General features: G+C 36.0%; 1 protein-coding gene across 6 annotated transcripts in view; it reads left to right on the top strand.

The window, feature by feature from the left end:
• FGFR2 (fibroblast growth factor receptor 2) overlaps nt 1–18087 on the top strand; it is a 115282-nt gene that overhangs the window by 54282 nt on the left and 42913 nt on the right. For all 6 annotated transcript variants that reach the window (XM_051981562.1, XM_051981561.1, XM_051981560.1 and 3 more), the window contains one exon: nt 2514–2637. In XM_051981562.1, the coding sequence (XP_051837522.1) occupies nt 2514–2637 (124 nt within the window). The remainder of the gene's footprint in view (nt 1–2513; nt 2638–18087) is intronic.

Raw genomic sequence — 18087 nt, 5'->3', positions numbered from 1 at the left:
CTCAAAGAACTGAATATTTACAGCATGGCTAAATGATGGATTACATGACTTGGTGACGTAGCACCTATGGCTTCATCACTGAACTATGCCCCATGCAATCTACTCTGGAGGCTAGGGGGAACCCTTTTCAGGGAGGAGAATTCTGACTCTGGTCTCTTTAGAATTGTAGCTCTCTCACTTCCCTTTCCCAAAGAACTGTACTTTATAGCAAAAAAAAATTTAAAGATGAAAAAAAAATTTTTTAAGCAAAATCTATGAATACATCAGTAAAATTTGGCTTAATATGCAATATTCAACATCATTGACCATCTTCTTCCCCACAACCTCTATAGTAGAAGAAGGTAGCTTCTTTTATCTCTTATTTGAGACCAAATTCATTTTTGACTTTTTTATGATGGTTGTTCCTGTCATTTATGTTGTTGTAGCCATTTTTGGCTCTGCACATTTTACTTTGCATCAGTTCATACAAGTTTTTCCATGCTTTTCAATGTTTTTGTTATTGTTGTTGTTGAGTTGTTTTACCTGTTTTACTTGTCTCTACATAATCCCATTTGGAGTTCTTTTGACAAAGGTACTGGATTGGTTTGTCATTTCCCCCTCCAGTTCATTTTACAGATATGGAACTGAGGCAAATCTATTTATTAGGTGACTTGCCCAGAATCTCATAGCTATTAAGTATCTGATGCTGGATTTGAATTCAGGGAAATAGGTTTTCCTGATTCCAGGCACTTTATCCATTGTGCCACTTAACTCACAGCTCAGTGTTTAAGATTTTCATTATTTCTTCTAACATAGAATTCCATTACATTTATTTGTCACAATTTGTTTAGACATTCCCCAGTCAATAGATATCTGCTTTGTTTCTAGGTGTTGGCTATTATTTTAAAAAAGTATGATATGTTCTACTGTATATGGAGACTTTCATTTTATCAACCACTTCTTGGAGGGTTAAATGCTTGGCAATATGGTTCAAAGGTTATGAAGTTAGTCACTTAATTTGCATAATTCCAAATCAATCCCTAGAATTGTTCTAATTCACAGTTCCACCAACAATGCATTAGTCTGTCTGCATTACCAATTTACTGGCAAATTGGGTGGAAGGTGAAAAACTCAGTGTTGTTTTGATTTACATTTCTCTTATTAATTACTTGAAGTTTTCTTTTCTGTAGTTGTTGGCAATTTGAAATTCCTTTTTTGAGAACTATTTGTTTATGTCTTGTGTATTGAGGAAAAACTTTTCGGTCATATATTTTGGTTTCTTGTCCCCTTTTATCTTAAATACTTGATACAAAGATTTTCCTTTTAGTCAACTGCTTACCTTCTCATCCTAGATGCAAATTGTTTATGCAAATCCTAAATTTTATTTAATACAAATCATCAACTTTTATTTTTAAATGTGAACTATCCTCCCTTATTTGGTTAAAAATTCATCTCTTACCCAAAGCAATAAAAGGAAAATGTACATTTCTCTTTAATTTTTTAATAGTGTGATTTTTAATATTCAGATCAAGTATACATTTTTAATTTTTATGGAATATGGGGTAAGGTATTAGTCTAAGTCTAATTTTTCCCAGATTATTCTCAGCAAATATTTTTTAAATGCCTACTATATACAAAAGCTCTATGCTATGTTCTTTCCTTGTTCTTTGGATCTTGCAGTCCTCAGCCTCTTGGCATTTATAGGCATTCACACAGATAAGTATAATGTGAGAGCCGTAATAGGAAAAGTCCAGTAAGAGAGATCTGGAGTACTAAAGAAATTAAGAGAAGGCACAGATTCCTTTAAGTTTAGGGAACCTAAAGAAATAATCAGTGAGAAAACAGCATTTGAGATGGGATTGGAAAGGTATGCAAACATTTAGAGGTGATCATTAACAGAAGGAATGCATGAGCAGTCTCCCCCCCTCCCCCCATACCACCAAACTACAACTGTAACTTAATGAAAGTTGGATGTGAAATACAGCAGAGGGACTAATGATGGTAACAGCAGCAATAGTAGCTCACATTTATTGATCATGTTAATGCAACATTAGATTAGAGAATTTGGTCCATGTTTATTATGGTCAGACTCGCTCATGCCCTAGTACTGTTTATCTGGTGCATAACCTGTGAGCCCATTTTTACCATTCTGCATCTTAAATCTGCCAAGTATCTGTTCTTGGCACTCTAAATACATGCCCTTTGGCTCAACCATGAAACATTTACATGAGTTAAAATGCCTACCCCTTTCGTTGCTCTGAGTCATTGAATGATAGAATGATTCTAAAGTCATGCCAGTTCCCAGTGAACTCTTGTTAATCATGCTAATGATTATCCTTTGGCTGCCTCATTTCTGCATACTTGATTTGAAAATAAACATAGCATTTAAGTATTTCATTATTTCCCTCCCTTCCTCCCTTCCTTCCTCCCTCCCTTCCTTCCTTCCTTCCTTCCTTCCTTCCTTCCTTCCTTCCTTCCTTCTATATAATGTGCAATACTAAGAATTTTAGTAACTTTTATTGTCATTATTTTAGGTACGAAACCAGCACTGGAGTCTTATCATGGAGAGCGTGGTTCCATCTGACAAAGGGAATTATACCTGTGTAGTTGAAAATGAATATGGATCCATCAATCACACATACCACCTTGATGTTGTTGGTAAGTATGTTACCACCTGAATGGATAACTCTCCACCATTCTTTTTATCTCTCCTTTTTTTTATCTTTCAAGACTTGTTTTGGATTGTTTTTAGGGTTGTTGTTCTTTTCATTCACATTGTTGCAATCCTTCTATATATCTTTTACTTTGCATCAATTTATAGAACTCTTTCCGTGCTTCTCAATGTTGATCACGTTCATTATTTCTTTTAGCACAGCAACATTCCATTACATTCACTTCCCACAATTTGTTTAGACATTCCCCAATCAATAGACATCTATTTTGTTTCCAGGTCTTGGCTACCACAAATTTATGCTGACGTAAATATTTTAGTGTTTGTGGAGCCTTTCATTTGATGAATGTTTGACTAATTTAAAAGCATAAAGGATGCTTAGTTTTATATATGACTTAAAGAAAAATGATTATTTTTCACTGTTTCCAAATGCAGCATCCTATTTAAGAATACTTCAGTTTTTTAGACAATTCCCCATTCATAGATTAGTCAGGTTTTATGTGTCACATGGTCTATTCTTAATTCCCATATGTCATCTTGTGTAAGGTGAATGTAAGAGTAAAAGTTACTGACAGTTTGGAAACTAAAATATCAGTTTCCAATATTAGGTAGATAAATGTTACAGGATGTCAGGAATAATACAGAAGTAAAGGGTATAATTCACTGTGTTAGAATAAAAGATACAACAGGAAAAATATCACTTGTATCTGAGTAAAGGAAAGATACTGTGGTAACAATGGATGGGTAAGATTGCTACAGAAATTTCCTTCACTAGCTATAGGACTAAAGTTGCTTTAAAACGTGGTTGGTAATTTTACCTACCAGAAGGTAGCAATTAGGAAGGATGCTTAGACAAAATCTTGTTCCACTTCTTCATTTTATCGATAAGAAAATTGTTGCTCCAGAACCAAATGACTCGGCCAAAGAGTGACAGAGCTGCAACTCACACATAGATCTCTTGATTCCTGGTCCACTGCCCATCTACTGCAAAAACAACTCTGCGAGTTAACATTTCTTTCCATGAATGGGGGTAATTACCTATTTTTGTTAGAAATAGGCTGGAATGTAGAGGATTGGAATTCTAAACCATGTTAGTATGCAAATGATTTTAGATTTTGTTAAGGTTGCACCATTCAATACTATTCAATTTTTTAGGTTGCTTTACTAAATATTTGCATTTTTCTTCCTCAGTTATTTACCCTGGTAATTTCTTTGAAATGAAGAACCACATTTTATATGTTAGTACTATAATCCAAGATCTTGGAGATTAAATGAGCATTAAATAGAAATTACTTCGTTTTAGCCATTGTTGAAAATTTTGAAAGTCAAGTTGATTCTAAAATGTATGATTATGAATTTCTAAATTGATCAGTTTCATTTTGAATAACCCATAACTAATTACCAGAAGATTGTTATAAAAGTAGAAGGTATAGGAGTTTGAACTTTCATCCATAACAAGGAAACTTTTTAGGATTTGGTGATTGTTTTACAATTAAAATCAAGATAACAGCTTCTGATTTTGGTTTTTTGACTATGCTCACCAGTAGGCAAGTGATAAATATTTACTAAACTTAACTATCCACAAGTGATCCCATGGTAAATAATCCAAAGTATACCACCTGCTATTTGAAAAGCCCACCTCATAGAACATTAAGTCCTTGTGATCAGAAACTAATTAGACAACTAAACTGAAAAAAATGTTTTTATCCCATTGCCATGTTTTGACACACCAGAAAATCCCTACCAATGGCCAAGGCCTAGGAGCTACCATTTTTTTTTTTTTTGATGAAATGGAATGGAATTATGGTGTTGGTTTCTGATTTCAGACAGATGTGGCTTGTGTTTGCAGAGTGGGTAATATGTCAATATAAAATGTTCTCCAGGTGTATTCTAACCTCCCATTCCTAACTCAATACTTACCAACACATATACATTGTCTAAGTTAAAAGGGGGGAGAGGGAGGAGCTACAGTTAGCCCCAGTTTGTTAGTTTTTTTTTTTCCTTTTTGGCTGTTCTGAGACTTAAAGTGGAGTGTCATGTTTTCACATCATGTTGACCACTTACGTGTTGATAAGGGAATAAATTTCTGAAACACAAGTTCCTTCTCTCCCCCTCACACATTCCCATCCTCAGATCTGTGTAGAACTTGGCTTACTGATGTTTAATTTTGATGAACTGAAAGGGGATCAACCAGTATTTAATTAGGTTGCCCCAGGGCAAATGACTTAGACCTTATTTTGGCATGAAGACTGAAGGAAAAGAAATAAGTAATTGGAAAATTTTGGAATTAACCATTTTGGATTCTAATAAGATATGTTAGGTGTGAAAATCAAATGTTTATTTCTTATTAAATTAAATTAAGTTCATAGGTGGTATGTAATAACCAACCATTAAAAAAATGAACTCTATCAAGAGAGCCAAATATTCATAGGAGAGCAACTCTTCAAAATTGTATTTTCTCATGAACCTGCCAGTCCTTGGTTAATTGAAATCAGGAGTATTCATGGGAGTTACCAGTTAACATTATCCTGTGCATTTCAGCCATTATGTAAACTTCATAGGCAAGCTTTAGGTTATTTTGTAAAATGTTCAAAAGGATTTCCCCCTCTTTCTTCATAAAATTCTGGCAGCTGTTTCATGAGATGCTGAGAAATTTCTTCTTGTTTTAGGATTTGTATTTGATTTGGGCTGCTGAATAATGGGATCGTTCACTTCAGAGTTAATCCATAGCAATCTGTCTTGTAGAAAAGAGCATGTGATTCTGTGGCATAATTCTGTGGTGTAATGTAGAGGGAGTTGTGAGTCTATGGAGTAAAGTAGAGAATGATCTGATGATGTCACAAACTTGGGAGATGTCCCAGCTAAACATGGGCCAATAATGACACAATTCTGGTTGGGAATATCCATTAAAGCTCAACTCAAATAATTTTCCAAACCTTGATCCTTCTTTACATGTAGAAGCCAAATGTCACTGGAGTATAAGACGTTTTCAGTAAAGATGGAGGTGTGAAATACTCTCATCTTTGCTCAAAACCCTAGTAATTGCTTTGAGAGGCACTAATAAAATAAGGATTGAGTCAGCTAAATATTCTCATCTAGACTTTCAAAATTGGCAGTCCGTCATCTGAGAATCTCAGTGAGTGGGGACAAAAAAGATTCAGGTTCAAACAGCCAATTACTAGCAGTCCCCTTTGCCCATGTGGATAGAGCCCAAATTTAATATATCCCCATGTTGGGATGGCTTTTTCAGCTACCTCTCTGTTTCACAGAAGGTCAGGGCCCTTTCCCAGTGAAAATGACAGCCCATTTTCAACCCTGGTCCTTAAGTTTTGTTTTTGTTGCTATGATACTCAGATTTGCTATTCAGTTATCATGTGCCATCAGAATGGTGAGATCTTTTTATTGAAATTCTTCCTTGGAGAAGCATTTACATCAGCAGTGTACTGTAAAAATTGTGTAATTTAAGTGACATTCTCCTGTCCTGCCGTTGAATTGAACAGCCTGCAATTGTTGAGAACAAGGGATCAGTTTGTAGAAATTATTTTTAATAGACTCACTTGAGCCTCATTAAAATGGACATCATCACTATATTCAGCCATTTACTTATAAGAGGAAATTATTGTGATCCAGGTTTCAGAAATTATGGTAATTTAGAAATTCTTAGAAATAATTATATCCTCAAATGGGAGGACATTTCTTTAACCAGATAGCCAGTGTATTTTACAGTCTAGTAAAACACTGTACTGAGAGTCAGGGAGCCTGGGTTCTAGGTTGCAGGTTTCTCTCACTAATTAGAGGTAATGACAATGCTTATTATTATTACTATTATAGCTAACATAGTGCTTTCCTATGTGCCAGCACGGTGCCATCCTTTTTTACAATTATCATCTCATTTGATACTCACAAAACCCCAGGAGGTGGGTACTGTTATTATCCCCATTTTACAAATGAGGAAACTGAGGCAAAAAATTAAGTGATTTGTCAAGCTTATTACATAGCCGGGAAGTGTTGGTAATCGGATTTGAACTCAAGTCTTGGGACAGCAGCTTATGAACTGTGCCATACTTTGAAGAAATCATTTAATCTCTTCAGGGCTCATTTTCCTCATTTGTAAAAAAGTCAGCAAGATGTTCCAGGTGATGATGGGATCCCTTTGCACTCTAAAATTCTGTGCTCATATAAGTTTTACAAGACAGTTTTATAGCAATTGTTAGATTCAGTCAAAGGAACCACAATAAAATGAACCAGATCTCATATTCATGGGTTGTATTATCATTATTTATGAACATCTTTATTTTCCTCCTTACTAGACTAGAATGTCTTTGAGGCTATGGAGTGTGACATGTGTCACTCTTGTTTCCCTAGTGCAGAGCACAGTGTATAATATATAGTTAATGTTTAGTGACTTCAGTGCAGATGCCTTCTTGCTCCCAGGCTTTGTCCTATCACGTCACCTAGTTAGTTACCTGAATTTTCTTAGTGAAAAATGGATGATTCTCTTTGAAAGTCCATGCTGTTGATGATTTTTAACTTTAAAATAATTTTTATTTTAAATTATTTAAATGATTAATATCATCAATATTATTTTAACCATATAATTATATGAAATATAATTGTATAGCTACAAATATTCTAGAAATAAAATAAAATAATATATTAATATTGAATTGTGATGTTATGTTATATTGTATTATATTATATTTACTTCAAGATGGATTTGACTCATGAAGATAGACATTGACAACATATTAGAACTTAAGGGATCTGGAGGATCTAATCCAACATCCTTATGCTATAGCTACAGAAACCAATCACATAAGCCACATAATAGAGCAGGATGAGAAGAGAATTCTAGAGTACTATGTCCAATGTTTGTTCTATTTCACCACATTATTTTATTTTGCTGTGTTACTCGGGTTGAGATAGTTTCACAGACTTGAGAAGAAGGTACTCCTGTCTGCTTTGATATCAGCATAAATTATTGCAAGAAGCAATTGGTGGATTGTTCCAAAGGCTTGTTGCAACTAGCAGGTTGTTTTGACTTGGGAGTTAAGGGCTTCCTTTCCTTCCCCTTCTCTCCCCTCCTTCCTTTCCTCTCCCTTTCCCCTTTTTTTCTCCCCCCTCTCCCCTTCTCCCCTCTCTCTCCTCCCTTCCTTTACTCTCCCTGTCCCCTTTTTTTCTTTTCCTCTCCTTTCCCTTTCCTTCTCCTTCCTCTCCCCTCCCTTCCCTTCCTCTCCCTTTCCCCTTTTTTTCTTTTCACCTCCTCCCCTTTCCCTTATCCTTCTCTCCCCTTCCCTTTCCTTCTTTTCCTATCCACATTGCTAAAGCTACTGTGACTTCAAGGAATTCCCCTTCTCTTTGACATCCTTATAAGCTTGGGGAAAAAAAGGAGGGAAGCAAAACCTTTTTTTTTTTTTTTTTTGCCTAAAGTCAGTGGGTTTGTCAAAGCCAGTCACTTTTGGGACCTGTAATGGTTCACTTTTCTAGAAATTCATTTTCATCTGGAGAGATTTATTAAGTGACAGACATTGTCTTAATAGATACCTTAGGCAGTGCCTCATTTATGGCTGGGTGGAGGTTCACTGAGGCGTTACTGCCAGCCCCAACTTGCAGGCTGGCAGACCAGTATGTGGCTGTTGACTAGCCCTTGACATAAATATGCTAGAACTTGACATATTTACCTGAGTGCTGAGAGCCCTGGACATGATAGGGCAAAGCCCGAGAGCATGAAGGAATCTGCACTGATGCTTGCCCTCAGGTATTTGTTAGGTTAAGAATGAGGAGCTTTTATTCGGAGCACTGATAAGCCTGACTGTAGATTTTTACATCTGGCATTGGACTTTTGGCAACACCCTGAGAGGGAGAAGAAATTACGCAAATTGTTTAGTGCTTGGGGCAGCCTCACCTAGGGAAACAAAGACTTTAGTGTGGTCCTTCAGCAGGGGAAAATAGAGGGGAGTTACTAAAGTCAGGATATCCCCAACTCGTAACTTTTTTTTAAGGAAGAGAAGGAATCCCAGTGTTACTAGTTCATCAGTGGGTTGGATGGATATAGAAGGAGGATCCTTGGTCTTGACTGCTTTGGATGAAGGAATGGATTCTTTTCCTGCTATCCACTATGGCACTATCTCTGGACATGGCTTTTTGTTTTCTTTTTGGCTAATGATGAACATGATAATGTGGTTTTAGTTGTTTTGGGAAAAAAAAAACTTTATAATTATGCATTTCAAATGCAAAACAACAACAACAACAACAACAACAACAACAACAAAAAAAAACAACAACAACAACAACAAAAAAAAACAACTAGAGACCCATAGCATACATACTGCTGGGGAAAAAAAAGGTGTGATGTAATTGATTTGTTGAGGACACTTTTTCTCAGTATGGAAAGTTCACCATAAAGAAAAATGGAATAGTTAGAACCAGGAAATCTGGAATAAGCTCTTCATCAAGTTTGTAAAATTATGTCAGCAGTGGATAATAACAATAGCTAGCTTGTATATGATGCTTCATGTTTTGCAAAGTACTTTGCAAATAGTATCTCATCAAGAAACCTGAGAAGTAGATCATATTATTAAACCCATTTTGTGGATGGGGAAACTGAGGTTCAAGGTCACATAGTAAGTATCTGAGGTCAGATTTGAACTCAGGCTTTCTGACTTCAGGGCCAGTGCTCTGTTTATCATGGGATATAGAGAAGCCTCATGGATGAGTCATGTATTTATTTTATATATGACCCTTGAGTTTTCAAGGAAAGGGGGTGAGGTAAGGGTAGAGGGGTAAAGGGTAAAGGGCTTCATAAATGTTTGTCAAATTTATTGAATAATTAGGCATTTTTATTTTAGACTTTTAGTGTAAAAAAGCACTTATCTCTAGTATAAGAACTTCAGTCTGAAGTTCTGCAGATGCATTTATGCTCTGTGTTTCAGTTAATGCTATCATTTTTATGATCAAAAGAGTTTCTGTGATGACAATGAACTAACTCCTTTTAGAACACAAGACATGGTGGAAACATTTTACTGTTTACAGTCTCATTTGATAGAGTTGTTATTTTTCTTTTCAGGACCATTGTAAAATATACAGTAGATATTTCACAGAAAAATTTGATTTAGCCTTTATCACAACAAACTGTCTTCTAATTTGTTCATCATATGGCACAGATGAGATGCTATGGTATGGGATGGAATTTTGTAGTAAATAGCTTCAACAATTGAGTTTTTATATAGGGGATAGAAAAAAAACAATGAATCAAGGCAGAGCCTGAATGATAATTTGACTCCACTCTGCCATTTTGGGACTCATTACATGTAGCACTTTCGAAATACTTTCTTTTCACTAGACTTATGAAGTAAAAATCACAAATATTATTCTCCCCATTTTACAAGTCAAGCAAGTGAGAATCAGAAAGATTCTTTAATTTATTCATGACCTAAAAGCATCTTCAGATGAGACCCTCAGTATCCTTATTGTATTTCTCAATACAGAGAGGAGAGTAGTGAAGGTGATAGTGAGTGATGGGTCACTGTTGGACTCTTATTTTTCCATTCTTTTATGGAATTACCATTGAAGTCTGTAGAAATTCTTTGTATCCAAGAGATGTGCTTGTATCAATAAATCAGACTTTGCTCCTGCCACCACAGCCCCTAAGCTCCCCCCATAGCCCAGAGTCTCATGAAGGAATTTATTGATCTTTGGGGAGTGATAAATAATAGCTTTTATTCAGGCATGCATTATCTCAAAATTGGTTTCCCACTACTATCTTTAGAAAAAATTTTTTTGAGTTCAGCACCATTTTACGTGATCTGAGGAGTCTGTAGGTTTGATACAGTGAGGAGATAAAAATGACTTTTTTAATAATTGCTGAAAAATTTTTCTGAAAAAAGAACAAAACCAGACAACATTAACATTAATAATATTGATAAAACTCCAACTATGTGAACCATAAGAGTGATGACTGGTCCAATGCAGCCCAGTTACGTACAGAAATTTCAACAAAGAAGATTCATTTTCATTATTATTTTTAGATTTCCTAGCGAATATCTTGAAGCTTGAACTTCAATCCTGTTAATTAAACATTTATTAAGCTTGTAAGTTGTAGAAAGCTAGTGTTAAGGGCTGGGAAGATTGAAAATTCTGATAAAACACTTTGCCTTTGCTCATGGAATTTATTATTGAGTCAGGGAGGGTTAGTGAATGGAAATAGAAAAACTTATCATGAAAACTAATCACAATATTACATGTGAGTGATAAAGACATCCAATATCTTTTAGGCTGGTTGCAGGGGGAGGACAGAAAGGAGGGGATAGATATGAGACAGAATTGCTGAGGTAGAATCAGCAGAATTTTGTAATGGATTGGAATTTCACCAATCTGATTTGATCTCCTCACAATTTCTGAAGATGGAAGGCAGGATTATTAACTCTGATGTCCCTGAAGAAGCTTTTTATTTAATAAATTGGAAATACTTCAGACTCAGACTTCTATTCCTAATCCTAGAGAAGGACTAAATTATTGTCTGGATATTAGTGATGAAGAGAGGACTGAAGCCTCAAAGTCCAAATTCTCACTTTGAGATTTCATAAAGAGTAAGGTGGCTTTAGTACAAAAGCATGGTTTATTTTCAGGGTTCAAATTTTTTCTTTAAGAAAAAAAGATGGGGGAGGGGCTTGCAGGTTCTTATCCTTTTTATTTCAATCATTTTCTTAAAAAGCTTTCCATTGTTCTTTTTACTTCCTCCTCCCCCCACTTCTCACCAAAGGGAGGCATTTCTTGTTTGCTCAGATGTGCTTAAAGCTTTTACCTATACATTTGCCATATCAGGGATAAAACAAGTTATCTGAGAGATTAGTGTGACAGACATTCCAGTCTTCCCTAAGCAAAGTAGCTTTTACAGTGGGGAAAGTGATGAAATGCACAGGGTGGCAGTTAATAATAGGCTGTGTTGAGAATATTAGTCATTCTCTTGTATTGAAAGCAGAGAATTGAATACAAAAAAACATTCATGTTGTATGATGCTGGCCACGATCGGTGGCGCCTCTGTGGTTTGGTTTTAAGCCTTTTCTTTACAAATTGTTTTAAAGGAAAAAAAAAAAAAACTTTTCATCTTGTAACTTGGGTTGTGTTTAGTTTCAAGTAAATGTTAGCTTTTCAACTTTCTCCCTCCCTTGAATGGAACAACTCTTCAAACCCCAGTCCATAATCCTGCCATTCTCAAAAATGTTTCCTTTCAGAAGCAGGTGAGTAGTTAGCTCATGAATTAGCTACCATGATGTTATTGCTCTCAGCTGTGTTTACCAGTGTCTCCCTCCTCCAGAGGAGGGATGGACAGAGTGACGTCCGACTTTTACATCAGAATCAATCTGAAGGATGTCATAGGAGGAAAATGTGTGCAGTCTTTGCATCACAGAGGAATAAAGCCCTTGTTTTGTCAACGAACCAGGAGGGCTGTGGCAAGGTTGAGTTTTTGAAGATTCAAGTAATTCTGTTTCCTGCTTTGCTAAATGAAACTTCAAATGGTCCTTGCATTGATTTTTTGGGGGAAAAAGAAAAGAAAGGCAACTTTCAGCATAAACCCTGAAAGACTTAATGGTCATCACACGCTCCACAAGTACTCATTTGATCTCATTAAAAAAATCAAAACAAAACAAAAAAGAATGGGAAAGGAGGATAGCTTTGGAGCATTTTGACCCTTTGTGGTATAAATAACATGCAGTCCTATCATCCTCACAAGAAAAATACCAAACAGATTCAACTGGTAGAAGTTATTTAATCCTACACTAAAGAATATCATTGATGATGATAATTTGGAGAGGCACTTTGCCTACACCTGTTTCTTTCCAGTCTCTTGGAGACACCATCACCACATCACTTTGCTTTTGCACATCATTGAACAAGCACAAAAGGATTAGTGGTATTTTCCTTCTAGCATTTCATGTGGTGCGGCCCCTCGAAGTCATTTGGTTACTTTGGGGCTGGAGGCTTTAGTTTTCAGGAAAAAAATTACCCCATAACCTCTTTTGCTTCTTCCTCTCCTTAACCAACCTCTCATCTTTAATTTAGGCCCCTTAAATATTCTCTCTGTGAAGAATATATGTGTGTGTGTGTGTATATATGCATATATATTTGTATATACACACATACACATATACACACAACTATGAACATAGTTTTATATATATATATATATACATATATATATATATACACACACATACATAGATATATCTATATCTCTCTCTCTATCTCTCTCTATATATATACATATAGGAGTATGTTGGAAAGTACCAAGTTTTTTTTTAAGGATTAAAAGGATTAAAAAAGGGGGAGTCAGAAATTAAAATTTAGAACTGATGAGACAGAACCACATGATCATGTTTTTCTTGTTCAGAATCAGTTTTCTTCGGTGGTTTTTGGGTGGCCTTTTGGGTAGAAATTCACAATTCAAATACAGAATCAAGGGACAGTGGTTGGAGCACTGACCCTGGAGTGAGGAGAACCTAGTTCAAATGTGGCTGTATGACCTTGGGTAAGGCACTTAACCCTGATTATCTGCCCCAAAAATGTAGAACCAAATGATCTAGTCCAAAACAAATATGTAGCTGAGGGCTGTTTAGTAGCCTGTGGATCTTCTTTGACAAAAACTTAATCTCTTTTATTTTTACATTATCTTCACTTCTGAACATATCTCCTCTACTCATTGAGCCATCCCTTGTAAAAGAGGATTAAAGAGAAGGTTGGGGGTGGGGCAGAAGTTAGCAAAACTATGTAGGATATCCATTTATTCTCATGGTATGTGTTCTTGCATCTCTGCAAGAAAGGAAGGGGAGAAAGGTGCCTTTTCTTGTTCTTTTAATGATGTATCATGTCTTGGACCTTTTGGAAGGTTCATATAGTTTTCCTTTCTGTTCACATTTCATCTTCTTACCCTCCCTGCATCCCCTGCGGATTCTCCTTCCCCCTTCACCCCCCAATGCTCCTAAATGAGCCTGGTATGTCCCAAATAGGTGGAAAGTTTGCAAAGACTGAGCTTGTCCACTTTAAGCACATGAGGCAGAACCTTGAAAAGGCAATGAACTCATTCTGCTAATTGTAATTAGCGTGCGGTATTTAGCAGGTTATTGGCCTCCTTAAAACTTCAAAGTGTTTTGTTAGCCCTTCTCCTAATGGCAGTACTTAATTCTAACTGGGTTAGTGCCCCTTTTTCGGCTGCAAAAACAACAGCCACCTACTCTTTAGAGAAAACTAGGTGGAGCCTTTAAAAAAAAAAATCCAGGTTGTTCTCACTTATCCTCCGATCTTGAAATGTTCTTTTCTCTCCGTCTTCTTTTAGTTGCTAAGAAACTGCCATTTCGAGAGAACTGTAATTAAATTTTGATTTTAATTTCAGGATCGAGCAGGAAATGTAACACATGCTCCCTGAAATGAATGGATGATTGATAGCATTAAGCCTGTCTGTTTCCAAATCAATGTAGAGAACTCAATGTGATTAGTGGCCCTAGGTATTTCTCTGTCACGAGGACACAGCTTTTGAAATGTTCTTTTCCAACAAACCCAGCTTAACTTGTTAGAAATACGAAGGCGCCTGGGTATGCTGGGAAGCTAGTTACCCTGAGCTAGGTTAATTTATAGGTGTAATTTAAGAACCCCCTTATTCTTCTGGTCGCAGGAGTCAGTGTAGTGTTTACTGACCTTGAAGATATTAAGCAACCTTGCTGTGATGTACCTCGGGCAAAAGTCAGGGAAGTATTATAAGCAAATGTTACTATGTACAGAGTAGGAACACAATGTAAAACAATTCCAATAGCCAGTTCATAAAGATGCCTTCTTGGTCACTCAGGTATTTTTTCCCTCTCAATAATTACTCCTTGGCATGAAACCAATAATGGTGGTTTTCCCCAGCTGCACTATTTAGATTTGATTATGACATCCAGTGGCAATACTCAATTTTTCTTTCTAGATACTCTCTCCTCACTTAAAATGAAATTTCCTGACAGCTAAAACAAAATACCCAGAAAACCGCATGCTCAAGAATGAGCCCGTAACATCTTCAATCTGTGTCTACTACAGATTGAGTTGAGCTTCATTCCAGTCGTACAGCCAGCCCTCCAATTAGTGATAGCTGCCTACCACTTTTGGACTTCTTTTAATTACTGATCTTAACTTGGAATTCTCACAAATGACTCAGTAGTCTTTAAAGGTATATACACTCACTATTTTTATGTTCAGTTGCATCTCATTTGAGACTGATCTTTGAACATTAATTTTTTTTAAACTACAAGTAATGGATGAACCAATTGTTAATAGCTCTGATTTTTTTTTTTTTTTGGATGATTCTTCCAGGACCCTCTTTAAAATTTTTTTTAAATTTAATAGTAAATTATTATAGACAAATAGCAAAAGAGTTAAAAAAATAGTAGCTAGTTATAACTAAAATTTAAATATATAAAATAGCAATTTTGTTATTAAATAAATAAACGAATATGGAACCAGAAATTACACTTGACTTTTAGTAAGGAATAATCAATCCTTATAAAATATAAGTTCTTTGAAGGCAGGGCCTGTTTAATTTTTTTTCTTTGTATCTTTAGTGCCTAAAACTCAATAAATGTTGAGTGATTTATTCATTTGCATCTCTCCCCCACCCTTTTTCTTGACTCCTATAGTACCTTTCATCTAAGATCTTATTAGATGATGAGTCATCATCATCATTACATTTATTAGGCACCATGAATTCAGAGCACTGTACTAGGTGCTGGAATTATCCATGGAAGCTCTCATTAAGTCTCTTCCAGTGGCTCATGTGAGCAGGCAACCCAATTTAATTGCTCAATAGAATTATTAAGCAGTAGGAGAGTAATGAAATTTTCCATTTGTCTTTCTTCCCAACTCTTCAGATCTAGAACAAGGATTAACAAAACAAAAAATCCGTGGTTATCCAAATCATGAAGCTGTTTCTTAGAGGGAAAGAGTTTGATAGACATTACTGGAAGGTAGATTGAGAGAAACAAAATACATTTCTCTGCTGAAGCTGGCATACTAGGCCCAATTCCAAGATGTTTCAGACCTCATTCTCTAACTTGTTTAAGGGCAGAGAATAAGGTTGCAAAGGAAATCAAAGCCTGATGTGGAGAAATGAAACATGAGGCCTACTGACTTTTAAAAAACATTTTAAATAACATTCTCTAAGGTTTCATTTTATACTGAAGGCAGCTGTAATAAGTTTTGGGAGATGGTGTAAGGTTTCTATTAAAGAGAGATCATGCTTGCAGTTTTTGTACCCAAAGTGAGAAAGGGTGTGTGTATTGGGGAGGGGGGAGTGGGAGAGGAGGGTTAGATATTATTTTCTATAAGGTGAGAATGTTTGAAAAGTGAATTAAAGCCTTTAAGGAATAATATATTTGGCATGCTGTAATTCACATATGAAATAATATTGAACCATTCCTGAGTAAAAATAGCCTGTGTAGCGCTGGAATAACTTAATAGCTACAACCCAAGCATGTTTGCTCTAAGTAAAATAAGACTGCTGCTTTGTAGTGACCTGTCGGTGCTGCTTTAGTGACTAAATTCCCAGTAGATGTTTGGAACATGCCAGATATATTGGACTGTATGAAAGATCCCATTGTTCATTGAGCATCATTATTTGCTCTTACACTCACAATGTTTGCTTGTGAAATAATTTATTGGAAACAAGCATGTTGAAGAAAGGGCACTTGATTTGAAATTCAGTTGATCTGGCTCAGAATATTTAAGCTTTCTAGTGCTTTTGCTCCCAAGAATAAATATTTAGGTTCACTGTACTTAAAACACTTAGCTTAAAAAAAAAGAGAGAGAGAGGGAGAGAGAGAAGTGGAAAAAAAACACCTGCCTTAACACTTTGAGGAGCGTGGAGTAAATGATCTGATGGGCAGGCATCCGTCAGCTCTGGATCACTGGTTCACATGTGAAGGGAGCCAATAGGGACGGAAATGATTTAATATTTGACAGGCATGAAAAAGCGTACTTTGTGAGAGGAGAAGTATGGGTATCTAGCCAGGGGGCAAATTTTTTGTCTAGCAGAGGACATCTTCATAATTCATGTCAACTGAAACTCTTGGTCATGGGGTGAAGGGGGAACCTCTGAAGGAGCAATGAACAGGGAGGATTAACTCTATCATTACCACCTAGGCAGGATGCTAGCCAAGGATTCTTCTACAAGACTTCATGTCTGAGTGATGAAAGAGCTTAATTCTCCACAGATGCCAAGGTTTTAGGATGCACAAATCATTGTCCTACTTGCCAGGCATTTACTGAATGATTATTTGCGTGTGATTGTGTTGGGTGCTTTGCAAGACTAGTAATAGCATGATGGTTTCTTTGAGAGCTTACAACCTAAGACAAGTATATTTGGTGATTTTTTTTCCAAAGGGATTACAAATTTTGCTATGTATGTTTTTCTGAAATATTCCAAATTTGAGAACCAGAACTTTCAACCTCTTTACTTAATTGACATGTGTGATATTGGACAAATTGAACAACTTTTTGGTGCTTTGGAATCTCTATGATTATATTTTACATTGGCAAAATGGCTGGAGATTCTTAAGTGAAAGGTGGCTAAATATAATTACCAGTTCCTAATTTTTAGTTCTTAGAGGTCAACAGAGAGTTAGATAATAAAACTCATTTGTGCATAGTTTGGTTTTTGTACCTTTTCTCCTGACCCCCAAATCCTGTTAATGATGGCTTATTATTGATGTCCCTAACATGAAAAGGCTCAGTGGATTAATTGGTTTCCTCATTTTTCCTTTTTCGTTTTTTTTTTTTTTTCAGGCGGGTAGAAACTAGAGGTATCGATACCTATGGTGTAGAGGGAAATAGTGGGGTTCTATGTTTTTGTGACCATAACTTTACATTTAAATAATATGGAGATACAGTGGATAGTGTTGGGCCTGGGGTCGGGAAAACTCATCTTCTTGAGTTCAAAACTAGCTTCAGTATGACTGTGAGCAAGTCACTTATTCCTATTCGCCATAGTTCTTCATTTGTTAAATGATCTGGACAAAGAAATGGCAAAATATTCTAGTGTCTTTGCCAAGAAAAATCCAAATGGGGATTGCCAAAGAATCAGTCGTGATTGAAATAAGTGAATAAAAATAAAATTTGATTAGGGTAGGGGATATGAATTAATGGCAGGACACGGGGGTGTAGGACATGGTTTCCAGTTCTTTTCCTATCATTGTAGAATAGTATAGTGTGAGATCTAATTTGTGAACATCTCTCTACTTAGTAGTTTAGTATTTTAGACTAAGGAGCTGAAGAAAAATATTTGGGAACATTGAGATCTCTGTAGGTATTTTTCAATTTTGAGGGAATTTCCCCCAAGCTTCCTTTTGGAAGACCCTTTCCCTTGGAGCAAGAGACAGGAGTGAGGAGTATAAGGTCATTGATGTGTCCCATCA

The sequence above is a fragment of the Antechinus flavipes genome, chromosome 2 (assembly GCF_016432865.1).
Source record: "Antechinus flavipes isolate AdamAnt ecotype Samford, QLD, Australia chromosome 2, AdamAnt_v2, whole genome shotgun sequence".
In the NCBI taxonomy this organism is placed as follows: domain Eukaryota; kingdom Metazoa; phylum Chordata; class Mammalia; order Dasyuromorphia; family Dasyuridae; genus Antechinus; species Antechinus flavipes.
The sequence above is the reverse complement of the archived record's forward strand: the minus strand, read 5'-3'. Positions and strand labels throughout refer to the sequence as shown.